The sequence below is a fragment of the Hyperoodon ampullatus genome (assembly GCF_949752795.1).
Source record: "Hyperoodon ampullatus genome assembly, chromosome: 11".
In the NCBI taxonomy this organism is placed as follows: domain Eukaryota; kingdom Metazoa; phylum Chordata; class Mammalia; order Artiodactyla; family Ziphiidae; genus Hyperoodon; species Hyperoodon ampullatus.
This window is the reverse complement of record NC_136924.1, coordinates 48,158,372-48,184,246: the sequence shown is the minus strand read 5'-3', so window position 1 is coordinate 48,184,246 and position 25,875 is coordinate 48,158,372. Positions and strand designations below refer to the sequence as shown.

The 25,875-nt window shown below is 37.0% G+C and overlaps 1 protein-coding gene across 2 annotated transcripts in view; it reads right to left on the bottom strand.

The window, feature by feature from the left end:
- PDZRN4 (PDZ domain containing ring finger 4) overlaps positions 1 to 25,875 on the bottom strand; it is a gene marked incomplete at both ends in the record, with an annotated part of 371,596 nt that overhangs the window by 9,624 nt on the left and 336,097 nt on the right. For both annotated transcript variants that reach the window (XM_079715656.1, XM_079715657.1), the window contains 2 exons: positions 6,798 to 6,860; positions 9,713 to 9,811. In XM_079715656.1, the coding sequence (XP_079571782.1) occupies positions 6,798 to 6,860; positions 9,713 to 9,811 (162 nt within the window). The remainder of the gene's footprint in view (positions 1 to 6,797; positions 6,861 to 9,712; positions 9,812 to 25,875) is intronic.

Genomic DNA, 25,875 nt, shown 5'->3' with positions numbered 1-25,875 from the left:
TTCCACAATGCTGCACACAATAAATGGCAAATATCAGCTCATTTATGGTAAATGTATGGACAATGAAGCTCACACAATGGGCTCGTCTTCAGCCCCTCAGTGGTAAGTGCCTTCACTCAATTACGCGCTTACTGTAAGAGCCCTATCGATCCCTGAAGGATGGCGGACATCAGAGGAAGCAGTTATGTTCATAAATGTCCAACCTGCGCCCTGGCAACATACATCTAGCAACACAATTAACCAGCCCCTGACAGGTGACGTTCATCTTTCTCCGCTCAGAGTAATGGAAGTGTCACTCTGAGATAATGGTGCTGGGGGAAGTAAGACCAGCAATACCACAACTGAAATCCGTCATCCTGCGTGCTTGCTGTGAGCCAATTAGCGAGCTGCCGCGTTATCTCTCACCGGGCGATGCTCCCGGGCTGCTGTTGTTTGCATTTTCATTTAATCATTTCGTATTTGCGTGTGGGTCTGACTCAGTTGCCCCAAATCACTCTCGGGATATCTTTCAGTGCTTAACTAATCAAATGAAGAACCAGTATCATTGTCATCTACTCCAGCTCCTTTCTCGGATCTATCCGCTTCCCTAAAACAACAAAACTAATGAAATATCTTAAGGCTCATCTGTTGAGTACACTTAAGTAAAATTTTTTTAAATTAACATAAATAAGAAAAAACATTTTAAAATAAGAATGCTTACTGAAAGAAGCCAAGCTTGAGTAAACTTTCGATTAAAACAAAAGATTCTAGTGGTGTTTGAAATGTACCTTTTTCTTTTTTCTAAGCTCTACAGGGAAAAGAAGGTTCCTAAAGTTTGTATTTTAAACTACATTTCATGTTCAAATGTATTTAGCTCTTATTGATACACTTTTTTCTTTGGACATTTTAAATTTATTTTATTTTATTGATTGCTCAATTCCATAGAGATGAGATTTTTAATCCATAACACATAATCAAAAATGTGGGAAGAAATTTCAATTGAAGAGGTCAAGTAATTCTATCTAAAATAAGTATTATTTCAGAAAGTGTGGCTGCATTGCCCTTTTTTTTTTTCAATAATTAATCTAACATCTTTCACTGAGAATTTCTGCTTAAAAGCATGAAGTAGACTCCTGACATTTTCTCCTTGTGGGTCTCTGGGATTCTGGCTGATTCATGAAGACAGACATAATTATCTGAAGACAAGCTCAGGAATCTCAACTGTGGACCACAATAAATGATTATTATTCCTAGACTCATACTTAGCACAAAGAAAGCAGACAATGATAGTCAAAGGGGGGGGGAATCATACAACCTCATGCTGTATTTTCTTACTGTGATCAAATGAATAGCTCCTTAGTTTTTCACTTGTATGTGTGGACAGGAAATTCAGCTTTTATAAAGTACATTCCCTTTTTTTTGGGGGGGGGGGGACAATTCTCAAATAAAATTCACCAAAATAGAAAATGAAAACTTTGATTCCAAACTGGGGACTAATGACCAAGAGGGATATGTTGTGGGTTTTTTTGTTTTTTGTTTTTTGTTTTTTTTTGGTAAATATGTATCTGAAAATTTTGTACTGAGTCCAAGGCCATTTTTTCTTCAAATAAACATAAATTGGCAGCGATGGATTCCACTACACCTCCCCCACCTCAATTTCGTGTAGTTTAAAAATAATGATTTTTTTTCAATTTTGAGAGCTTTTATCCATTTCATAGTAATTCTTAGTAGTATATCTGCGATGCATCTATTTGTCTATCAATTATGGACCTAATCGTTCACCTTCCCTCCATTGTAGGCATTGATCCTAAGGAGACTGAGTTGGATGATCTCACACAACTTAAACTTTTCTGTTTGAAATACAATTCTCACTACTACTTTTTCACTTGAGTATATGCATACTTCCAAATTCTTCATCTAAACTTTACTTACCATTAATCTAAACACTCTTCAGTCATGTTAATGTTATTGTTCATTTCCTCTATTAAAATGCAGATAATAGTGCCTTTCTCAGAGAACTGTTATAGGATTAAAAGAGTTAATATACGTGAACAGTTTAAATAAGTGCCTGTTATACAGAAAGTGCTCAGGCTTGCACATATTACTGTTAATGCTATTATTGTTATTATCATTACTATGATTATTTATATTTTAATCCCTCAGAAAGACTCTTTTCTTCTAAACAAAGTAAATATATTAAAATTCATGTGGGGGGTGGTGGTGGTGGGATGAATTGGGAGATTGGGACTGACATATGGACACTAATATGTATAAAATGGATAACTAATAAGAACCTGCTGTATAAAAAATTAAATTAAATTAAATTTAAAAAAATAGAATAAAATTCATGCATAACATTGAAATCCATAGCAGGAAACGTGGTTCTAGTTTCAAAGATATCTATCTCATATATATTTTTAATTTTTAGAGGGCCATCAAGAAACAATATGGCTGCATTTGATTTCCTTTATAGTTGGTGTTCTTCTCTCTCCTCTGTGAACTCATACTGACGAGAGCCATGGTCTCCAGTCCTGGCATTATGTTCTTATTTTGGGAGGACAGATCATACATTGTAGAAACAGTTTTACATCCAGAATCATATGTGGAATGAAAGAAATCTGTCACAGAAAACTGGCATTAAAATGTAATCTTTGTTTATTTTTCAAAATAAAGGCTACCTTACCCACTTAGTTGATAGATCCCGTTGCACTCGGGACATTAGTTTGATACCCAGATTGATATTGAGGCAAAAAATGCAGCCATAGGTTTCATCAAAGATGCCTTTCAAGGAATGACAAGACTTGAGGAATGGAATCAGAGAGAGATTTCCACCTTCATTTGCTCTGGTTCCTGAATGATAGCTCATAGCTACAGGATTGCTTGTGGGAAAGCAGCTTGCTGTGCCTGGAAACATCATGCAGACAGAAAGGTGAAGGACCCAGAAACAAGGGGAGGGCATAGATGAGAATTGGAGTCAGCACAATTTAGTGGAAGACTTCCATTTCAAGAAAAGAGAGGGAAAGAGAGCAAGGAGGAAGGCAATATTTAACCTTTGTTATAAATGAGGAAAAACTGATAGATAATATATCTGTCTCATTTTCTGTGCATGGTATATGCAAATATTAGTTTCAAAGTGGATATTTTCTTGGCTTAGGAGAGATTTGTGGCAATTACAAAAAGAAATCAGCCGAAATTCCACTTTAGGCCTAATCTCCTGTATGGGCATATGAATGTGTGTGTGTGTGTGTGTGTGTGTGTGTGTGTGTGTGTGTGTGTGTGTGTGTGTGTGTGTAAAACCCAAAAAGTCTAGACATATATTTATATAGCTTTTTTTGCTTGAATATGCTAATTTTTAGGTTTCCTGTATCAGTGTGCCATAGGCAGGTAGGCAACTACGCTTCTTGGCATTCAGCCACTTATAGAATTTATTTGAAAACCCAGGAGTCTTAGGCAAGAAAAAAAAGATTTATTTCAAATGTGTTTATATTTTAGTGTGGAGAGAAATAAGGTAAGTGAAGAATAGAAATACAGAGGTGAAAAGAACAGAAATAGGGGCAAAGCAGTTATCCAAAGGGAAGAAAGTAAGAGTAGAAAGAAACGGTGAGGACCAGTTTAGGGCAGAGAAAGAAAGAGAGCTGATTAGAAGTCTTATTGTTCCACTGTTTGAGCTTCTGCAGGGTTTTGTCAGGAATAATCCTTAGAAACATGACTGACTTTTCTGGCCAACATGAGATTAGATTGCTTACATGGAAGAGTATATGCCAAAGAGAACGTGAGACTAGAGCACTCTTTACTTTAGACGGCTGATCATGTATGTCTTTAATTTTTCTCCTGACTCAGCACGGCAATTTTGTAAAAGAACTTCCCCATATTAATTCCTGGGAACACATCTGATACCACCAGTTTGTGGCAAAAACACAGCAAATAGAACTGTCAAGCACTTGCAGAGAAAAAACACATGAGAGCTAGAATGTGTTCTCATGAAGGTGGGTCATGGTTTCTCTTCTGCATGATCCCTACCTTCTAACAATATCGTGTGATTACCTGTGTGTGTGGTGCCATTAGGTGAGGTTCTCTGACAGAACCGTGGAGCACTACAGTTAGAAAATTTTAGCTACACAATGAAGGCAGGACCATAGATATACTCTACTTAGGTCATTGTGAACAGGAAATTAAAATCACGATTGCTCTAATGAGATTCGTTTAAATCAAAGCCAGCCAGGAAACTTAAAGGATGAGAAGAAATCCTCTCTTTCTCCCACTCTCATCTCCCTGGGAAAGGAGTCATTAATTGTTCATTACAGGGTATCCCATAATCTCCTTACCAGCCACACGGGAGCTATTTGTCTATCGGTGCAATTTTGTCAAAGTTTTCTTTTATATAATTTTACTATCACCCTCAAGATTCTTTGTTTCCTGTGTGTGCAGATAGAATTGAATTCTAGTCTTTTTAATGTGACAGGTATTTATTCATTAGATGTGACATATTTGTCACTAGACATAAACTAATCAGGCAAACCACAGCACTTTATCAATCCTGCTGTTGTTTTTTCAATGAATCAAGTCCATTAAGGAATGCCTTGTTATCCAGAAAATATCTTATCTGAAAACTTTACCTGCCCACGATATAGCCAAGAATAAGGAAGTGTCAAAATACATAGTATGCATCTGTGGAAACACATGTATTTTATTTCTATCAAACTCTACCCACAGAACTAATAGACACCATTTTACTAACTGTATTTTTGTATCTAGCCTATGGGAGGTGGTGACCTGGAAACTAGGAAGGGAGCCAGTGAGTGCACAGTAGTGGGTATGGGGCGTGGTGAGTAGATGGTGAGAGGAAGAAGTGACAGATGGAAACAGCAAGAGGAAAATGACAAAACATAGACCCAATGCATCAGAAAAAGTAGCCAACTGGGGTCATTTAATATCAGGGCACACAATCTTACAGATCTTTCAGCCATTGAGCATTTTACTCTATTATATATAGCATTGTGTGATGACTGCTGGGTGTGACGTGACCCTCAGCATCAAAGGAAGGTTACATTCTTTTCAGTATATTTAATTGGAGATGTTAACAAAGTGAACAACACATTTAAAATGATTTCTAAATCAAAATCTCAATGAAATATTTTTGAAGCTTTCATTATCTGGATGACACACGAAGATGGTATCCCTTTTTATTAATGAGGGTGTATAAGTAAAGCTTTACTGCAGATTTTATTCTTCCATCTATCCTATCACTCTCTCTACTGAATACCCGTGTTTCATTCACTCGTTTGCTCACACGAGTGTGAGAAAAACATTGAAAATATGGTGGCAAACAAGACTAAGTCTTGGTTTCTTGATTCACTTTTCCTGTCCCTGAGTTATCCAGTGATAGACACATCCCATTTTGTTTAACTACAGGTCATTACTTAGGGAGCTCATTAAAGTAGGAATTATGTATTCTTCAAGTTTTCTGAAGACTAGTGGGACCATAACCTCTAATTCATACTTTTATTCTTTCCTCGTTGGAGCCTTAGTAGAGGGTCCTTGATGAAAAAGGAGTTCTGAGGCCTCTCACTAGAGAAGGGAAGGGGTATGGAGAAGTGGTGTGATTCAGTGAGTACCCCCCCTAAAGAAAGGAAAGAAGACCAGCAGAAGGCTGGGCAGAAGAGCTCTCGTGTGGCACAACTTTCTCACGACAACGTCGCATTGTACTGTAATCATCTGCGTAAGCAGCTGTCTTCCTAATTACACAGGGAATGCCCCAAAGGCTGCCATGGCATCTTGTCTATTTTTAAAGCCCTGGTTCCAGGTAGAGTGTTGAATCCATATGTATTGAATTGAAAAAACATTCATTAGGGGTTCATATCTAGAAAGGAGAATGGGAACAACAGATCTGTCATAACAATTAAAAGTTTTGCAGAATGTTTAACAGTTTGTAACTTCTTCAATTTGTCATTTGAGTCCTCCTTCCTGTCTTGCAGTTGTGATCTGCAGTGAAACTCAACCCCCAAGGACCTCTGTTCTTATTTTGGGTTAAACTGGACATAAGAGCTGGGGCGCTGTGTGTCTTCCTCCAGCCACCCTTTATGAGAAAGGAATCAGAAGGGATAGAGCAGGTCAAGGAAGATTTAGGACAGAAACTTTGGCTTTTGCAGTTTTCCCTGGTTGGGCCGGGAACTTTCCAGTCTACACACCCCCTATAAGGGGCTTACCATCTCTATTTTTAAACTGAAATTCAGTCAGCCTCTATGTGTTCACATTCCGTCTTCCACATGTCCCCAGCAACTCATTTATAAATAATTAAGACGTCTTCAGTCTTCTAAACTTTCATAGTAATGGAACACTGGGATCCCTGTTTACCTAATTTATTGTGGAAAAGGCAGCAATAACTGCTGCTGATGCTAGTAACAACAGCAGTTAATGCTTATTACTCACCATGCACTGTGTGCTAAGCACATCACATGCTTAATCATATCTAACCTTTGCAACAATATATTTTACTATTACCATTCTTTAAGATGAAGAAACAGGCTTACAATGAGAGGTTAAGTAAAGTGCCCAAGTAAGTGATTGAGCTGGAAGCTGAAGTCGAGGTATCTGAGTACAGAGATTATGTCTTACTCACTAATTATTAGCTAATAATCCTTAATAAATGGCACTATCCTTATTTTTAAAAAGGTTTAAATGATCACTTCTGGTTTTGTAGATGTTACTATCCAGAAACAAAGACAAATAATTTCCTCTAACATTTTTCAAGGAACAAAAGAAAATTAAAACTATTGGACAGATAGTAGGAAATTAAAGGAAATAACCACACCACATACTTGCAAAATACGATCCCCTTCTCGAATCCGGCCATCTTTGGCAGCAATGCTGTTTGGATCTACCTGTAAGGGAGAGGACACACAGCTTCAACTGGATATGCAATATCCTCCCAGGAACTTAAAAATATGGTTTTAAAAAATATTTAAAGGGCTTCCCTGGTGGTGCAGTGGTTGGGAATCTGCCTGCCAACGCAGGGGACACGGGTTTGAGCCCTGGTCTGGGAAGATCCCACATGCCGCGGAGCGGCTGGCCCCGTGAGCCACAATTACTGAGCCTGCGCGTCTGGAGCCTGTGCTCCGCAACAAGAGAGGCCGCAATAGTGACAGGCCCGCACACCGCGATGAAGAGTGGCCCCCACTTGCCGCAACTAGAGAAAGCCCTCGCACAGAAACGAAGACCCAACACAGCGATAAATAAATGAATAAAATTTAAAAAAAATTAAAAATTAAAAAAATAAAAAATATTTTAAAAAAGTATTTCAAGTTTTTCTATTGATTTATAGAGTGCATGCCAAATTTTTTTGTCAACTGATTCTAAAAATGTAAATGAACTATTTTAGAATTAATTACAATAAAATTAAAGAGTACTAGAGCACATCTTGATTTGTAGACCACTTTTCTCTCCCTGCCTCTTTTTGTTTCTTCCTTCCTTTTATCCTTTCCCCCCTTTTTATTTTATTTTATTTCATTTTATTTTTTTTATATCTGTTCACTCATTTCTGTATCCCAACTGTCAGACATGGTCTTCAGCTGACATGATCCTCAGCTGATGTTAATACTAGGACCCAGGAAATTTACTTTCTGCTAGGGTGATTTTTAAATCCTGTCTTAGCTGTCTGAGAAAACCTGATAGCTATACCCTAAGTCCATACTTATTAAAGGGATTTCTGTGTTATGAGCACATTAATTTATAAAGAGATTTATAATCTATGTAGCTCAAGAAGTGAAAAAAAATCCTATCCATGTAGATTATTACTAGACACTACTTTACATATAGGGTGAAGTATATTAACTGTCACTTATTTTAGAATAAATAGATATTTAAAGCTCTATTAAGAGTTTATCAACATTTTAATGGGCCAAACTTGAGTGATGACTTACTGTTCACTGGGGGTAATTCCATCTATCACATTTCACATGAAGGCTTCAAACCATTTATTGGAGCTTATTCTAGCAAAGCCTTTTTTTTTTTTTTTTTTTTTAAAGCAAAGTATTTCAAGTGTAGGGTAAGGTTGATCCATCCTATCCAGATGTTAGATATTACTTTTTAATTAGGTGGTGCCAGCCAATAAATGAGTTTTAAGTGATCAATCAAGAACAAAAGACACTATAATTACATGTAAGATGTATAGGGAAATATTGTTTCCAAGTAATTTTGTTCTGTTCCTGTGGCTTTTTTATTATCCCTGAAAAGTAAAGTTCCAAAGCTGACATGTTTAAATAGTAAACAGAGACTTACTTGAAGGAAATAAGGGATGATTAATCAATTGTATCCTATTTAGAAGACATACACAATCTAAAACTTTGTCTTCAGAACAGTAATCAAACTAATATTAAAATTCTGCATTTGTACCTCCATACATACTACAAAAGATAATGCTGCAGGTGTTTCCTTATACTTCCTCACCATAAGCAGAGGGGTTATCATAGTTGTTAATTTAAAAGAAGTATATAAGTGAAGTATTCTCTGGAGATTTTTCCATAGTGAGAGCCAGTCAGTAGATTCTTTGGTAAACTGATACATTTATAGAGCTGCGTAGTTTTCTAAGTTCATTAATTATATTATCTCTGCCAGAGTCTAAACACCTCTATAAAAGTAATGTGATAAGCATTGTCGTACTAAGTTTCTAGGTGAGGAAGCCGAAGCTCAGTAAGTTAGGTAATGTTTTCAAAGTCATGGCCAAGAAACTTTGGAACAGCACAGAACAGCAATTAGTATTTAGTTTGGGTTCATACACATACATATATACATACATGGTTTCACACACATATATGTGTGTATACATACATATACGCAGGAGTTAGATAACATATCTATATATACTTGTATATGTATATATGTGTTTGAATGTATATGTGTAATTATAAATATGTTTGTATGTTTATATGTATATATATCTCACACACACACACATAATACCTTACTACTTCTCATAAAATTATTCTTTTGGGAGTTTCAAAAAATCACCTATAATAATAAATTTTGCTTCACATTTTTTCAGAGTTATTAACACTGAGGGCATTTCACATTTACGTAACTTACTTTTTTTAATTGAAGTATAGTTGATTTACAATGTTGTGTTAGTTTCTGGTGTACAGCAAAGTGATTCAGTTATACATGTATGTACATATTCTTTTTCATACTCTTTTCTATTGTGGCTTATTACAGGATATTAAATACAGTTCCCTGCGTAAGTACCTCACTTCTTGAACGTGATTATGGGGCTGAATAAAACAAACAAATGGATGCACTTCTTGGATACGATATTTAAATTTATCAGTTCTGTCAGCAGAGTAAAATATCTGATTATTGTGAATATTAGATTTAAAAGTCAATGCTATTGTTAACAGGACAGATAAAAGACACAACGGGAACAGAAGGACAAACGTTTGCTGATCAAAAACTTTGCTCGGCTTCCTGCGTACTTAAGGGACTTTATTCAGATTTAGACAATGTTACAATTTTTGCACTTCTCCTTACTGGGATTCTGTGGTGAAAGCAACCACATTAAATAGGCTGATAATAATTCCATTACTTGGGCAACATAATTTACTTTCCTAATTGAAAGTGACAGCTACTGGCACATTGCCAATTCTTCCCATTCCAGCCTCCCAGGGATTTTCTGATCGTGAGTCATTTCACTCCACTGCTCGCTGTCTGCCTCCCCTAACCTCTCCTCCATGGCATTTCTCACCTCGCTGACATAAATGCCGGTGTCTTCTTCATCATCCGTTCGGTAACAGACTGTCAGGCCCAGCTTCTCTTGACTGTTAACACGACACAACTCGACCTCCTGAGAGAAAAACACACACAGAACGACATTTATCTCAGAGAGAAATCAAATCCCGCAGCAGGATGGAGAACTCACTGATATTCTCTAGGCCATCCTGGGAAGTCTTCATAATTATTGCCCAACATCTGAAATTAACCCATCTTACCAGAATCCTCACAATTTACTCTCAACATGTATATCTGTATATTCAGGCCAGTGTTTTAACTTTTCATTGTAAAGTTGGAGATGTGCAGTTTTTTTGTATTAAATCATAAAACTTTACAAAACCACAAATGAAGATTAAATAAAATGTGTATAAATAAAAAATGTGGAATCAAGAAAATATTTGAGAATGTTAAAGTAGGTAGACAAATGTTTATGAAACTACTGAGAGTACTGTGTTTTTATTTGTATTTTAATAAAACAAAATTAAATTCAAATAAAAAAAGACTAAACTGTACATCAATTCTTCTTTTGAGTTCTATACAACATTATAATAAGCAAGAGCTCTGTGTAGCTCAGGCCAAGGCTTTCTATTATCTTGTAGCAGCTCTCACCCTTGGAAAGAAATGGGTTCATCCAGGCTGTAGGGAGAGACATCAACAGTCATATGGGCAGAGGCAATGATTCAAAAATGTAGCAGTAAATGAACAAGGAAACACATTTACCGAAACACATGGCTAAGGGGCTTGAAAGGTCAGTCCTTAGGTAATGTATATTGAATCTATTTCTTGATTTATATTCAGTAAAATAATAATACATTTCAGTGTATTTCATTTTTATATAATAAAATAGACTTGTACTACTCTCAGAAGCAGATGACTTTTAGAATAAACTGCATAATTCCAAGCACTGAAACACAAAGTGGTGCTCTCATCATGGAGAACGTGTTCCCATTGGATGGAGCTTATAAGGCCCTTTAGTAAAGAATCAGATGAGGAAGAACAGAATAAATTTAAATTGGAAATGAAATCTAGACCATCTTTCTAAAACTGAGGCTTTGTGGGAGTTACGAATTTGTCTGTCTTGCTTAATGCTCTTTCTCTAGTGCCTGGAACAGGGGGACTGTTCAGTGTGGGGACTCAGTTAATGCTGGTTGAAGGGTGATGGCTTTTATTTCAAAATATATCCTAGTGTTTATACCTTTTTGTAAAACAATAATTAAGTAACATTTCCTCTTTAACTGGAGGTAGATTTTGTGTTTCTGTGTGTGTGTGTGTGCATGCATGCACGCACGTGTGTGTATGAATGAAGGGAATAAAGTTTGTTAATAAAGTATCCGTTTAACTGTATATGATCTGAAATAGTTACCAGGACTAAATAAACAGAAACTCACTTAATTTCAAACTAGAGGATATTTTCCAGTACACTCTGCTACATTTGAAGAAGTACCTTCCCTTTTAACTTTGTATTTCAGTGGAGGTCTTGTCATTGGAAAATAACCATTTATTTTAGTGACATACTATAAACCAAAGGTAAATCCTTAACAAAGATAGACTGTCATAAGCTCCAGTGACCAATAATTTCCCAGCTAATAGCAAACAAAAGAAAATTTAAATCTTCTATCCTGAGACATGTACTGCAAATTGGTGAAGTACATGAAACCGTGAAGAATGCTGATTTTCCACCTGGTGGACAAAGATACTCTAAATTACACTACAGAGCTTTAAAAGGGCATGGTGTATGTTGAACAAGAAGAAAAAAAGTCTTTTCACCTAGAGGAAGAACAGCAAACAGTGACATGTTTTGGCACCAGAAGCAAAAAGTATACACCAATCAAGGGCATTTTCAAAATTGGCAACAATTAATGCCTCTAGAGGGAAAGAATGCTTGACTAAAACTGTAACATTAGGAAGGAATTATAGCAACAAAAGAGCTTCGATTACAGCAATGAGGTATACAGTTAAGGAGTAAAGAAGCTTGTGATTCCTAAGAGGCCTACAAGGAAACTTAAACACCCCATACAAAATTGAAAGTGAGACCTTTAAATTAAAGCAAATGAGCTGTATTCGGAGCTGAAATCCATTGACTTTCGATGTCCTTCTAATAGCACCGGAGAAAACACCTCATCCTGTGGGAAGTTGTTTCCAGAGGGAAGCATTCCTTTCCTGAATGTTTTCTCTACACTCTCCATGCTGTACTGTGGTTTGGTGTTTGTTTAGAAGATGCATACTTAAATATTTTGTGGTAAAATGGAACCAATCTATTAAAATAAAAAGGGTAGAACCACCCATACAACACCAATATCACCAAGAATCACAGGGAAACAGAAATCTGAGATCCTGAGGTCAAAATAACTCTTCAATATTGTCATCTTATTGAACCTAAGCAAAACTGTGAAGCAGGTCTCAAAGTTACCCACAGCATCTTTGTTTTCAACATCACCCCTTCCCCCTTTTAAGATACTGGTCATCCTCCTACTATTTCTTTTGCTTCCTGGAGTTCCTAAGACTGCCTACCTAGGAAGCCATTGGGATTTCAGGCTTGCCATCCTAATTATCTCCTAGAAAAACCTGGTATTTGGTGTAGTCTTCCATTCTCTCACAAGTAGCTCTTGAGATATAAAGATAATTGATAAATAAATGTTTCTTAAAGGGATCATCATTAGTAATTATTTAAAATGTGGCCCCATCCAGGGTTTGGTTCACACCAATAAAGACTGAAAATACAATTTTTATTACAAACCTTAATTCAAAGGACTGAACTTATGGAAGTAAGATACCAGGCTCCAGAGGTGGTGCAAGTGAGGTTTCTTGGGTCCCACAAACCACCGAGCACCAGCCCCAAGTGCGAACTTGCAATTCTTTCTTTGGTTGAGAATGTTTCAGATACTACAGATTTCATATTGGTACACAAAAGCATACATTTTAGAATCAAAGTTTCTTTAATTCTAGGACAAAATAACTTATAAGCAGTTACCTGTTGACAATTTTGTTTGTATGAGGTAAAGGTGGCTTTCTAAAGGCTACTTATCTAAAAAGAATCCTCTAGCCCAGGTTTAACTTAGTATTCCCTTCACAGTGCACACAAGCCTCTGACTTCTGAAGAAACAACCTTCTGGTAATAGAGAATGTTTTCCCTAACAACTTTCATACCTTTCCCTCTGTCACGAGGAAGCTGTTTGATGAAAAACATAAAAGTGAAATGCTACCTCTGTACATTTTCTCTGCGGAGACAATTCTTGGGTATCTACAAATCAAAGGCAAGTCCGCACGGATGGCACTGCTAACCATCCATAAGTCATTTGTGACTGGAGTGGAAGAATCACTTCATATACCCGATGAAACCACATTCATTTTGGCTTAAATGTGCTTTAAGATGCTATGTTCTGGGAATATGTACAGTCCCTTAAAAAAAATCAAATCACAGTATCTAATCCTGTGAGAAACTGATTATTGAGATTGAAGGTAGAGTAGGAAATTAAAGTTTGTTAGTAAAGTTTGCTGTGAAATATCCTTTGAATTATAGAAAGAATGGGATTTTTACATAAATTGGTTGCACTACAGTGCTGTGAATATTTTGTATTTTTTTATGATTGGGTCTAAGGTGGAACAAGGAACTTAAAAAGAAAAAAAACACACTTTTGCTTTTTAGATAGAATTCTCTTGCTGGAAGAAGAACTGAGGCTTGAAGTTGCCTGCAACGGTTTTTTTTTTTTTTTTTTTTTTTTTGCAGTACACGGGCCTCTCACTGTTGTGGCCTCTCCCGTTGCGGAGCACAGGCTCCAGTCACGCAGGCTCAGTGGCCATGGCTCACGGGCCCAGCCACTCCGCGGCATGTGGGATCTTCCCGGACCAGGGCACGAACCTGTGTCCCCTGCATCGGCAGGCGGACTCTCAACCACTGCGTCACCAGGGAAGCCCTGCAATGGTTTTTTAAGCAAATTGTTTCCACACTCTAAAGAGCTCTGAGGCCCATGGCATGAGTGAGAAAATTCAGAGGCAATCAGTACTACACAAGTCAGAATAAAAACCAGGGCTAAACAAGGTGGTCACTGATATCAACTGACAATCCCGAGAGAGGGGTCTATTGTGTCCATATCTTTTTTTAAATTTTATTTGTTTTTTGGTTGTTATTTATCAGATAGCATATCTATTACTACACAAGCTTAGTATTAATCATATATCATTGTCTTAAATTTTGTAATGTTGATTAGTAACTAGTGAAATACCATGCTTAATTGTTCCAACAAAACCTTTATTAAAAATGAATTAAGTAGGAAATATGAAAACTTTAAGCCTCCCAGCTAAGAGAAGCCTAGATACTCTACTGTGAAAACGTTGCTTCAATTCACTCTCTCCTGGATAGTGGAAATCAGGTATAAAACTCAGTAAAAAATAAACGACAAAACTCCTGGAATACCCAAATTGCTATGACTACAACATTTCAGGCTCAGACACCCCAACTCCAAACATTCAAAACAAGTTGCTGCAACTAGTAAATAAATTACATTTTATAGAGACATTAAGGTAAAAGCGAAAGCATGTGGTCCTGTCTTTACACTAACACCCCTAACCTCACCTCCTCACTCAACCACTTTCCCTTTTCAATGATATTGTTGTGAAATATAGGCAGTGTTTAATCTTATCCTATTCTTAGTGACTTTCTCTTTCTGAATCCTTTGAGAAATAAAACTGCCACATTTTTCTAGATCCAGGTTGTCTGCTTCTCACTGTGGACTCTGAATTGCCTTAGGAAGTCTTAAATTACCCATTTGTAATCAATTTTACAGCCTAACAAAGAAAAAGATGTTAATTTTGTTTATACTTTTAACTGGGGAAGGGAATGGATTCACAAGGCCAGTAATTAAGAGTCCATGTCAGGAGTAGAAATGGGTAACTTAAAATCAAGGTGAGTGTGAGAAGTGGTTTGTATTTTGTATCATTACTTCTGCTGTGTCGACTAGAGAATCAGGCCAGTAGCATGGGCACCTGCCCTTTAATGGGCTTTCACCCAGTCCTGCTCTGTCAATACCAAAGTGCAAAGGCAAGGCAGGAAACCAGAAAAACGTGCTGTTTACATCAGACATGTTTTATTCCTTCCTTCCTATTTTGATATTGTATCTTTTGAGAAAGCTGCACTTGTTATTAAGTATTAGGATCATGTGGTTTACCTTTGTAAGAATCTAGAAATTCAGGGTTTTTCACAGTTGACTCTTGAGATTTGAACAAAACCTAAAATGATCATTTATTAGCTTACGAATGGCACTGCTAAATATCCATAGTCATCTGTGTCTAGATTCTGTGATTTATATGTTAGTTGTTGGTGGGTCTACATCAAGATACTTCAACATATCATAGCAATGTACAGAAAAGACTACTCACATGATGTCATTTCCATAGTTGCTTTACTTCTAAAATATCCACTTTAAGCACTCCATGCTCTGATCAGCTTCCATTCCCACTCCATAATTTGTGCTCTCTCACTGGACCCTGAACCTGTTGACCCTTCCAGTTTTCACTATCAATAATTCCCTCACACCCTCCCCTCTCTCCTTGCCCAGCTTGGAACTGCAGTTAGTCATGATACTCTTATAAAAATCCACACTGTTCTCTGCCTTCACCATATCACCCAGCAAAGGTCAATCACTGCTAAGCCCAAATATTCACTTCCTGTGTTCCCACCTAAGCGGCTGTATGGTCCTGGAGGAAAAGGCACAGCCATGCTAACTACACGGACTGCTTTCACTGTAAACTAATTCCCACAAACCTCAGATGGGCCATCAACACTGCCCAACAATTGCACATGCTTCCCTCGTCAAGCTGCTCCTCTTTCCTCAATTTTCCAACACAACCTGCCCACTCTTAGTTGATGACCTCCCCTCTGAACTCATTGGATGCTAAGAGATTTTTATTACCTCAACTTTCCGCTCTCCCAGATGAGTATTTCACACCCCTTTTCTCTGCAACTCTGCTATGGTGCCTTCTCTCTCTTCACTCATAGCCAATCATTCTATTCCACACTTCATGGAGAAAAAAGAAGCCATGAAATGGAAACCACTGTATCTTCCCTCCACTCAGCATATTAATCTGAGTTTATCTGTATCCACTCTGTAGGCAATAATTCTGTTACAGTGGAAGAAAGATGACCAATTCTCTCAAAGGCCAATGCTTCCACTCACACTTGGTAAACCATTCCTTTTTTTTCCTTTTCAAATTGTTTCCCTCCTGGAATTATTCCTTCTCTTTCTCCTGCATTATCAGTTTCTCTTTCCCCCCTATGAGATCATTCCCATTGCCAGACACACACACACAAAGGAACAATATCATCCATATGGGATGGGGCAGGAGGAAACCCCACAAAGATGATGGTCAGCTCTAGGTTGAGGGCTGCTGGAAGAATCAAATAAAAATGCCTTGGAAGACATAATGGAATTGACTTGGTGCTTACCAAGGCCAAATTTCCAAGCAGAGAACACTGATCGTGCAAAGGCACAGAGATAGGGAACAACATATCATGTTAGAGGAGCCTTAAGTAATTAATGTGTGTGAAGCTAAGGGTTGAAGATTGGAGTGGGTGAGTGGGCATGGTGAAGAATAAAACTGGAGAAGTGGCAAGATCATAGAAGAATGACTGCACTATACTGAATAATTTGAACTCTGTAAAAAAGTATCACTGAAAGGGAAATAACATTGTCTGATTTGCAGTTTGGAAAATGGCTTCAGCAGTAGCATGGTGGGTGAGTTGGAGTGTTAAGAGATGGGGAGACAAGTTGGGAATGTTACCAGTTCATGCAAGAGAAGGTAGGAGCTTGAATGTAAACCGTGTCATATAAGTCCTTAAACAACGTTACTATTATTTCTACTTTATTGATGAAGAAAATGAGGCATAGAGATAAGTAACTTGCCCAGAGTCACACAGCAAGTCAGAAGCAGAGCTGGGATTCAAGTCCTAACTAAAGAACTCATCCTGAATTCTCAACAGCTCCTTGCACTGGTTCCATTTACAGCTCTTTCTCATTTTTCAGTTTTCAGCTTAAATAATATCCTGGGTAGTATCCCTCTCCATCACTCTTTCTGAAGCAGGGTCTCCAAAATTTTCTACAGAAATTTCACCAATGCTTAGTAACTTCTTGACAACTATGATTATTTATTCTTTTTTATTAGCAAATTTGTATTTTATTGTTGCTTATTTTTATTGTTGGTTTCCTTTACTATTCTTTAAGCAGATATTTTATCTTATGTTTATTATATCCCACAAGCCTTAGGTATGAAAGAAGGAAACTCAGCTCTTGAGGACAGTGCCATGCCATCTTCTTTACATTCCTAATACCAGCAGAATCTGGGGATTTATGAGAAGCCCCCCAGGCATCTGCTGGATGAGTTAACTACTATAGTGAAGTTGGATTTAGGTTATAATTGTTTTGGCTATGTTTGTACCTCAGAATAATTGTATTAGATTAAGTAGAATAGATTCAGAAAGCTGTTCAAACAATAAATGTGACTGACTCTCTTATAATTTCTGCCAACAAGATAATTAATCACAGTGAACTAGAAAAATCAAGCAAAATTAACTATAAAGTACTCATTCTAAGAATTCTTCTAGCACATTTAGTTTTTATTCACCTGACACTTTCTTAGTACCTGCTATGTGCTAAGGCCCTCATTTAGCACTGAAAACTTTTATGTACCAACCATTGTGATAAATGTTTTGGGAATACTGTCACATTTCATTTTATAAAAATATGACAGGCTAATATAGTGTATCACAGTTATTTATGGTCTAACCAGCGTTCATTCCCTCTCTTTTTGAAAACATGACCCTAAATCCCTTGTGCAGAATCACACCTTCTTCTTTCCTTGTCTATATGTCTGCTCAACACTGATTTCAGCTTTAGGGGCAGTCATGTGACCTAGGTATCAGCCAATGAATGTATTTTATTTCCTTAGTTGCAGTGATCATTTCAAGGATGGATATTTGATATGGTTCAAGCCCATAAACATCAGGATTGACTGAGAGTTTTGTTGAAACTATTGGGAAAAGAACACTTGCCTTCCCTGTTGTACTTGAACCTGCAAGACTATAGGAGCAGCTCAAATCTTCATCTTCCCACAATATATAGAGCCTGGGGGGGTAAATGCAACAAAGAGGGGATAAAAGCCAAAAGATGGAGAAAGACTAAAATTTAGTGGCATTGTTTGAGCCCCTGCATCAAGTTATACCTGAAATAATAAACGTCTGGAATTTTCAATTCAGAGAGTCAATACACCTTCCTTTTCTCCGTAAGTATTTGTTTTGAGTCTTCTGTTTTTTGGATCAGTCCCAATTGATTTTGGTAGATAGTATAAATTGCATTTTATAGATAAAACAATTCAGGACCAGCATTAAGTAATTTACCTAAGGTTACTTAGCAACTATTTGTCTGAGTCAGAAATTGAATATAGGTTTGTTTGTTTGTTTTTCCTTTCACTCCAAAGATTGTTTTTTCACTCAATACACTCTTCTAGTCCAACGATGATTTAAGAGCTCATTATTAGACCGAGGCTTAAACACTTAAAGAACTCAGAAAAGTGAAATGGGCTACATGGTAGAAAATAGATGAGTCAAGGGATGACTCAAAAGAGGGAAAGTTCCAGAGAGAAGCTACTTTTACACAGTGGGTGAGAAGTTCATTGCAGCTATAGCAAAGGGTTGCTGAGGGGAGTATTAAGAGATGATGCTAGAGAGGTGAGTTAGGACCAAAGTCTAAAAGATCTCATAACCAAAGTCCTGGGCAGAAAAGGGAGAGGGAGGTCAATATGCAAAATTTGGGGCATTCCAGCTTCTATAAACTACAAAGAGTTATGAAACTAGGACTGCTGAGAGAAAGCAAGGACTTGATTTTCTGGTATTCAACTGAGGCAGAAGCATAAATTTCTTCTATTTTATTTTTAATATTTATTAAATTTTAAGAAAATTAATATAATCATAAGTTCCTTCATAGGATTACTTGGAAGGAAATTTTAGACACAATTTAACTTGTCCTCCAACTTTTATCAATAGAAATGACTTTCCCACTTTTACCTGGTAATTTAGTGGCAGAGCTAAGATAGAAGCCAAGTCTCCTGACTTTCATTCAATCGATCTTTTTTACTGTTATCTCACTGGTTCTTATATTATTCTTTACATAATTCTCACCTGGGATGGTCAGTTGGAGTGTGCAGGGAGGAGAGTGTGATGGGAATGGGAAAATCACTGCAGGAAATGAGAGAAGCTGATGGAAGTGGTTTACCTAGGTGAAATGTGTGGAAGCAGGAACAAGGTTGACAAGTGATGTTAGCTGTGAGGTAAACTGAATCAGGGTGATGATACAGGACTCGAGGAGAAAAGGGCTTGAGTTGACATTTTTTTTTCACTGTTCTTTCAACCCTTTGTGTCTATAGCAGACTTAAAAAGAAGAAATAGCACACTAAACTTTTATATAAAAGTATTGTCCATTCTCTGAGAGGCTCAAACACCTATTGTCATTCTCACAGTACCGCATTTCACCTGGTCCTGCTGTTTTTATTGTATCTCTACTCCTGCCATTTGTAAGCTCTCTTCTCTTTGAATTACGGAAACTAGCTTTTTCAAAAGAAAGTGTTAACAGCATTTCTTTGATATTGGTCATGTGCATTCTGAAAAGTAAATAGTCGAAAATGACAGGGCGACCCTTTGTGTTGTGGTAGTCCTTGATTCAGTGATTGTAATTCTTGGTTCCATTCACCGTCATGCTTTTGAGCTTGGCCATGTTTTCCGTAAAGGAGACCAGCTAAAGAGATACCATTTACTATTTGGGGTGTTGTTTTAAAGTGAAAAAAAACAATCATTTTTGAAGAGCAGACATTTACTTGAGAAAGAAAAAATATCTTTTACTTAAATAAAAGACAACTCTGGGTGGCAGAGTGAGCATAGTAGAGGAATAAAAGTAAAATCTACACATTCACAAAATGATCCTCAGGAGCACCTACAAGGGAATTGAGTAAACTAGGACTGAAATAGGTTATAAATATCAACACTGGGAGACAGAGTTATCACTGCTTTATCTAAGAGAAAACAACATCATTTGGAAGCTAACCTTTTGGAATATTGGAAGCCCTGTTAAATATTTGGCACAGAAGTTGATATGCAGCCTATCCCTTGACAGGTAGGATATATAGATAAGAACAACGTGGCAAAGAAGGCAGAATGAAGAGCTACAGGGCTGTGATCTAAGATAAACCCAAGAAGGAATATATTTATGTTTGGTGGGTAGGACTAAAAGATTGCTCCAAAGGTCCCAGAGTTTAGTAGAGATGGTAGATTTACTGTGAACCAAAGTTAAAGAAAGGAAAGAATCTGGGGCATGATAGCAAAATGACTTTTTTGAACTTGAATGGAGATAGTAATCTAAATTCATCAGATAATATTCCATTTATCATGCTCCATGTTGGGTCAATACGTTGATATGCAATGGAAATTTTTTTGCTAAAAATAGTGCAAACCCACTGTGTTCTTCATAGGTAGGGAAATTAGGTGTAAAACTTACACAGAAACTACAAAGATTTTACATTGTAAAACATTACGTAGAATAAATTTGTGTTCCTGGAAGTGGATCAGAGGAAGAAGTCTTTTATGTTATTATATTTATATACCTAATATTTAAGACCTTGGTTGAAAATACGATCAAATAATGAATTAAATTTTTTTCTAACTACAAAAATCCAAAATATCATCTGTCTTACCATGATCATTCAGAAATACGGTATTTTATTCAAGCATCTCATGGTCAGTAAGTAATTTGTTCCACAAGATTTGTTATGAAAAGATGTTTGGTATCCCACATCTCCAGATTAGTACCACAGTGTATGATAATAATAATAATAAATTTCTTTGTAAATACATAGTGATTAATTGTAGGTAACAGGCTGATCCTGAATTCATGCATTATTTCATATTTGGTAGATTCTATGTTATGCCACCGGCCATTATCCAAAGTGTTCAAAGAACTCAACTGATAGCACAGATTCTAGATTTTTCTTTTCTATCCCATCTTTATGGAGCCAGCGCTGCTAGTTATTTTTTAAGGCCAGTCTGTTATGATACATGAAATGCACTGCATCTTTATTGTACTGGCAATAAAATTCTAATAACATGCATTAAAACCAATTAGTAGACCTGAATATCTCCTGATCTAATGAATGAGAAAAGGACGGCCTACATTTATCTATTTCAGATATTATACATTGAATTCTAGACTGAGAGACGCCCGTGTCTCTGTTGACACAACAGAAATTTGTCAATCCTTTTCAGAACTTCTCTTTATTTGAAAAGCATTTATGAACTTTTCCAGCATATGTTATTAAGGAAACATAAAAGGAAGATTAACAAAGCAGAAGAAGAGGAGAAATAAATAAACCTATTGACAAAATGAACTTTACTTCCATCAACTGGTTATTGGAGCAGGAAATACAGGCTTTTCTAATGAGGCATTGGGCTATGATGGCGAGTTTTCTTCTAAGCCATTTTATAGTGGGGGCTAGGGAGGTTTCCTGTGGTCATCATAACAGGAAAAGGTACAAGACTTTTAAACCTGTCAAGATCCCATAAAAGTTATAATAATTATTCCCAAATTATTTTTTCCCTGTTCTTTTTCTTGTTTGGTAAAATAGCACTTTCATATAATCAAATTTGTTTACATTATCACCATAGATATTTCTGATCTAACCAAGGAAGACAAATCCTAAAAACATTTCTCTTACAAAATACAACAAAAGGTTAAAAATCTGGAAGTTAAAGCTTTGCATTTTATTCAACGTTTTTACATTTTCTCCAAAAGCTCAAGATAGTTGGTGAGTTATTTTTTTTCTTAAATCAAGAAGCAATGCGAATAAAGCAACTGACAAAGGATTAATCTCCAAAATATACAAGCAGCTCATGCAGCTCAATATCAAAAAAACAAACAACCCAATCTAAAAAATGGGCAGAAGACCTAAATAGACATTTCTCCAAAGAAGATATACAGATTGCCAACAAACACATGAAAGGTTGCTCAACATCATTAATCATTAGAGAAATGCAAATCAAAACTACAATGAAGTGGTTGGGAGTCCGCCTGCCGATGCAGGGGATGCCGGTTCATGCCCCGGTCTGGGAGGATCCCACATGCCGTGGAGTGGCTGGGCCCGTGAGTCATGGTCGCTGGGCCTGCGCGTCCGGAGCCTGTGCTCCGCAACAGGAGAGGCCCCGACAGTGAGAGGCCCGCGTACCGCAAAAAGAAAAAAAAAAAACTACAATGAGGTATTAACTCACACCGGTCAGAATGACCACCATCAAAAAATCTACAAACAAAAAATGCTGGAAAGGGTGTGGAGCAAAGGGAACCCTCTTGCACTGTTGGTGGGAATGTAAATTGATACAGCCATTATGGAGAACAGTATAGAGGTTCCTTAAAAAACTAAAAATAGGGGGCTTCCCTGGCGGTGCAGTGGTTGAGAATCTGCCTGCCAATGCAGGGGACACGGGTTCGAGCCCTGGTCTGGGAAGATCTCACATGCCACGGAGCAACTAGACTTGTGAGCCACAATTACTGAGCCTGCGCGTCTGGAGCCTGTGCTCCGCAACAAGAGAGGCCGTGATAGTGAGAGGCCAGTGCACCGTGATGAAGAGTGGACCCCGCTTGCCGCAACGAGAGAAAGCCCTCTCACAGAAACTAAGACCCAACCCAGGCATAAGTAAATAAATAAATAAAATTAAACAAAACAAAACAAAACAAAAATAACCTAAAAATAGAACTACCATATGACCCAGCAATCCCACTACTAGGCATCTACCCTGAGAAAACCATAATTCAAAAAGAGTCATGTACTACAATGTTCATTGCAGCTCTATTTACAATAGCCAGGACATGGAAGCAACCTAAGTGTCCATCGACAGATGGACATGGATAAAGAAGATGTGACATATATATATACAATGGAATATTGCTCAGCCATAAAAAGAAACGAAATTGAACTATTTCTGGTGAGGTGGATGGGCCTAGAGTCTGTTATACAGAGTGAACTAAGTCAGAAAGAGAAAAACAAATACTGTATGCTAACACATATATATAGAATCTAAAAAAAAAAAAAAGGTTCTGATGAACCTAGGGGCAGGACAGGAATAAAGACGCAGACATAGAGAATGAACTTGAGGACACGGAGAGGGGGAAGTGTAAGCTGGGACGAAGTGAGAGAGTGGCATGGACATATATACACTACCAAACATAAAATAGCTAGCTAGTGGGAAGCAGCCGCATAGCACAGGGAGATCAACTCGGTGCTTTGTGACCACCTAGAGGGGTGGGATAGGGAGGGTGGGAGGGAGATGCAAGAGGGAGGGGATATTGGGATATATGTGTAAGTATAGCTGATTCACTTTGCTATACAGCAGAAACTAACACAACATTGTAAAGCAATTATACTGCAATAAAGATGTTAAAAATGCAATAAATATAATATTTCACTTTCACATTTTTCAATAAAAATAACTGTAGTTTCTTCAAAAAAGAAGCACTGTATGCATTTGAAATATAACCATTCTTAGAAGGGAGAAAGTTCATTTGGGAGAGGTATGTGCATTTTAAACATTGGAGCAGCTTTCTCAAAATGTACATAACATTATTTACAGGTATAATTTCATGTATACATATTTTCTAAGTTTGGTCATAGCTCCTTGTCTGTACCTATACGATTCATAATTAACAATGACCTGTAAAGTTTATCACATATTATCCTATGATCTATTTTTTAAAAATGGAAAATAAGTAATGGGATGGATTTTTCAGAGCTTGTAAAGTTTCATAAGAATGCACATATTCTTACATATATGTATCAATTTTTATTCTAGATGGTACAATTTCTCCAGTGACTAGTGCATAGGTATATAATTGTATGTTTGTATAACCATGATGCCAGTTTGTGGCATTTAAAGTAGTAGTAATTTATTATATTGGATAGACAATTAAATAAATAATGATCAGATTAAATTATTTATTTATTTTACATATTTAGTTATTAAAATTATTTTATGGTTATTTGCCTAAATGCTTTATGAACTGCTTTTTCCTTAGGCATTTGAAGAATAGACATGTTTCTCTATTTGTTGTTAATGAGATCAGTCTGAATATTTTGACCACTTGAAAATTAATTTCCACCATTGCATTATGTATTCTACAGCCTGATTTGATAACTACATACAAAAACATGGATCATCAAAATTAATCTGAAGTATATCAGCATCTGTTCACTACCGCATAATTTATAATAGCAAAGTATCATAAATGTCCTCAATGTCCACAATATGGGACTTCTTAAATAAATAAGGGAATATCTGAATGATGGAATATTAAGACTCTGGAGAACTTTCATAACACGGGAAATGATCATTATAAACACTAAATACTAAAGCAGGACACAAATTTATATAACATATAACCATCTCCCTTTTGTGTGTGTGTGTGTGTGTTTCTTTTTTTGGTACACAGGCCTCTCACTGTTGTGGCCTTTCCCGTTGCGGAGCACAGGCTCTGGACGCGCAGGCTCAGTCGCCATGGCTCACAGGCCCAGCTGCTCCGCGGCATGTGGGATCTTCCCGGACCGGGGCACGAACCTGCATCCCCTGCATTGGCAAGCGGACTCTCAACCACTGCACCACCAGGGAAGCCCATCTTTTGAGTGTTTTTTTAGTCTTATATTCAAAGAAAAATTCCTGGAAGAAAATATGAGTAGTTAGCTCTAGTTGCTGTTATTATGATCATGATTCCTTTCTTTTTAATATATCCTTGTATTTCCAAGCATATTTTCTGTGAGTATATACTTACCTAGAATCAGAAAAATAAGCATTATTTTAAAAAAACAAATATTAATCATTGAAAACAAATGGGTGCTCTGTACATCATGGTAGCCGGCAGATCTCGATTCCTTTCCTTCTACATAATCATCTTATTTACTAGAAAATACTAATTAAAAAGCAAGGGAAAAAAAGTAATTTGATCAATTCAGTGAAGTGAGAAGAAACGAAACATAAACATCAAAGAAACACTGTGTAAGGGTAAGAAGCTCAATGGCAGTACTATGGGCATTATCTTCATCTAAAGGAGACACAGACACTAAACCTTGGTTGTCTTTTAATGCCCCAAATTTAGCCAAGCTTTTCAGTTATGGAGCTCCAGAGCCTGAAGTTCTTTGTGTTCGTACTAGGGCCAAATCTACATGAACACGTCAGACTTATCGACCCTCCACAATTCTGATCTTCTTTTCCAACTTGCTTAATGACATTACCATTGTGTCAGTCAGCCCCATTTAGGTCTTCACTGTTATCTTGTATTCTCCAACTGTGGCCTTTTACAGATAATAAACATTGCCTATAAAATGATTCTCCTATCTCCTTTTCTTTCTACTCCCTTTGTTGTTGCTCTGGTTCAGTCTTGTAACTTTTCTTCTCTACCTGTTCAATCCCCTTGAATCATCTGGAAGATTACTGCTTGATTAATCTTATTAATATGTCTTTAACACATTATTTCATGCTCAAAAGCATAATGGTTCCCACTGATTACTGAATTAAGTCAAAAGTTCTCAGACTGACTCTCCAGACTGTCTGTAATCTGCCCCCAAATGACATCTGTACAACATCTCTTATTCTTCTGCTTAAAGATCTGATGACCTGGCTAAACTGGAGTAGAAGTCATTTCCCAGATCTGTCAGACTTTCTTCCTTCTTACCAAAATGTATGGCACTTCATTTACTATCCCTATTAAAATTCTGCCTATATTTAATATCTAATAAATTATGAACTTCTGAAAGGTGGAGGAAATGTATTCAACTTTGTATCTCAGTGTTGAGAGTAGGAACTTGCAAGTAGTAAATGTTTGTGCCTGTTTGCTAAATAAATGAATCCATTTCAAAACACACCTGTATCACAGTCTCTTTATCACCCAGAAGTACTCTTCATCCCTCTGGGTACACAGTGGTCTCTGCATCTCTAGTTCAATACAAATCATACTTGGCCTTACATGTCATTATGGAAGACAGGGACATTCCCAGTTTATAGGCATTAGGATTTCCTTGCATCTGGCTATGTCTAGAAGACTAATATAGATGAACTGCTAG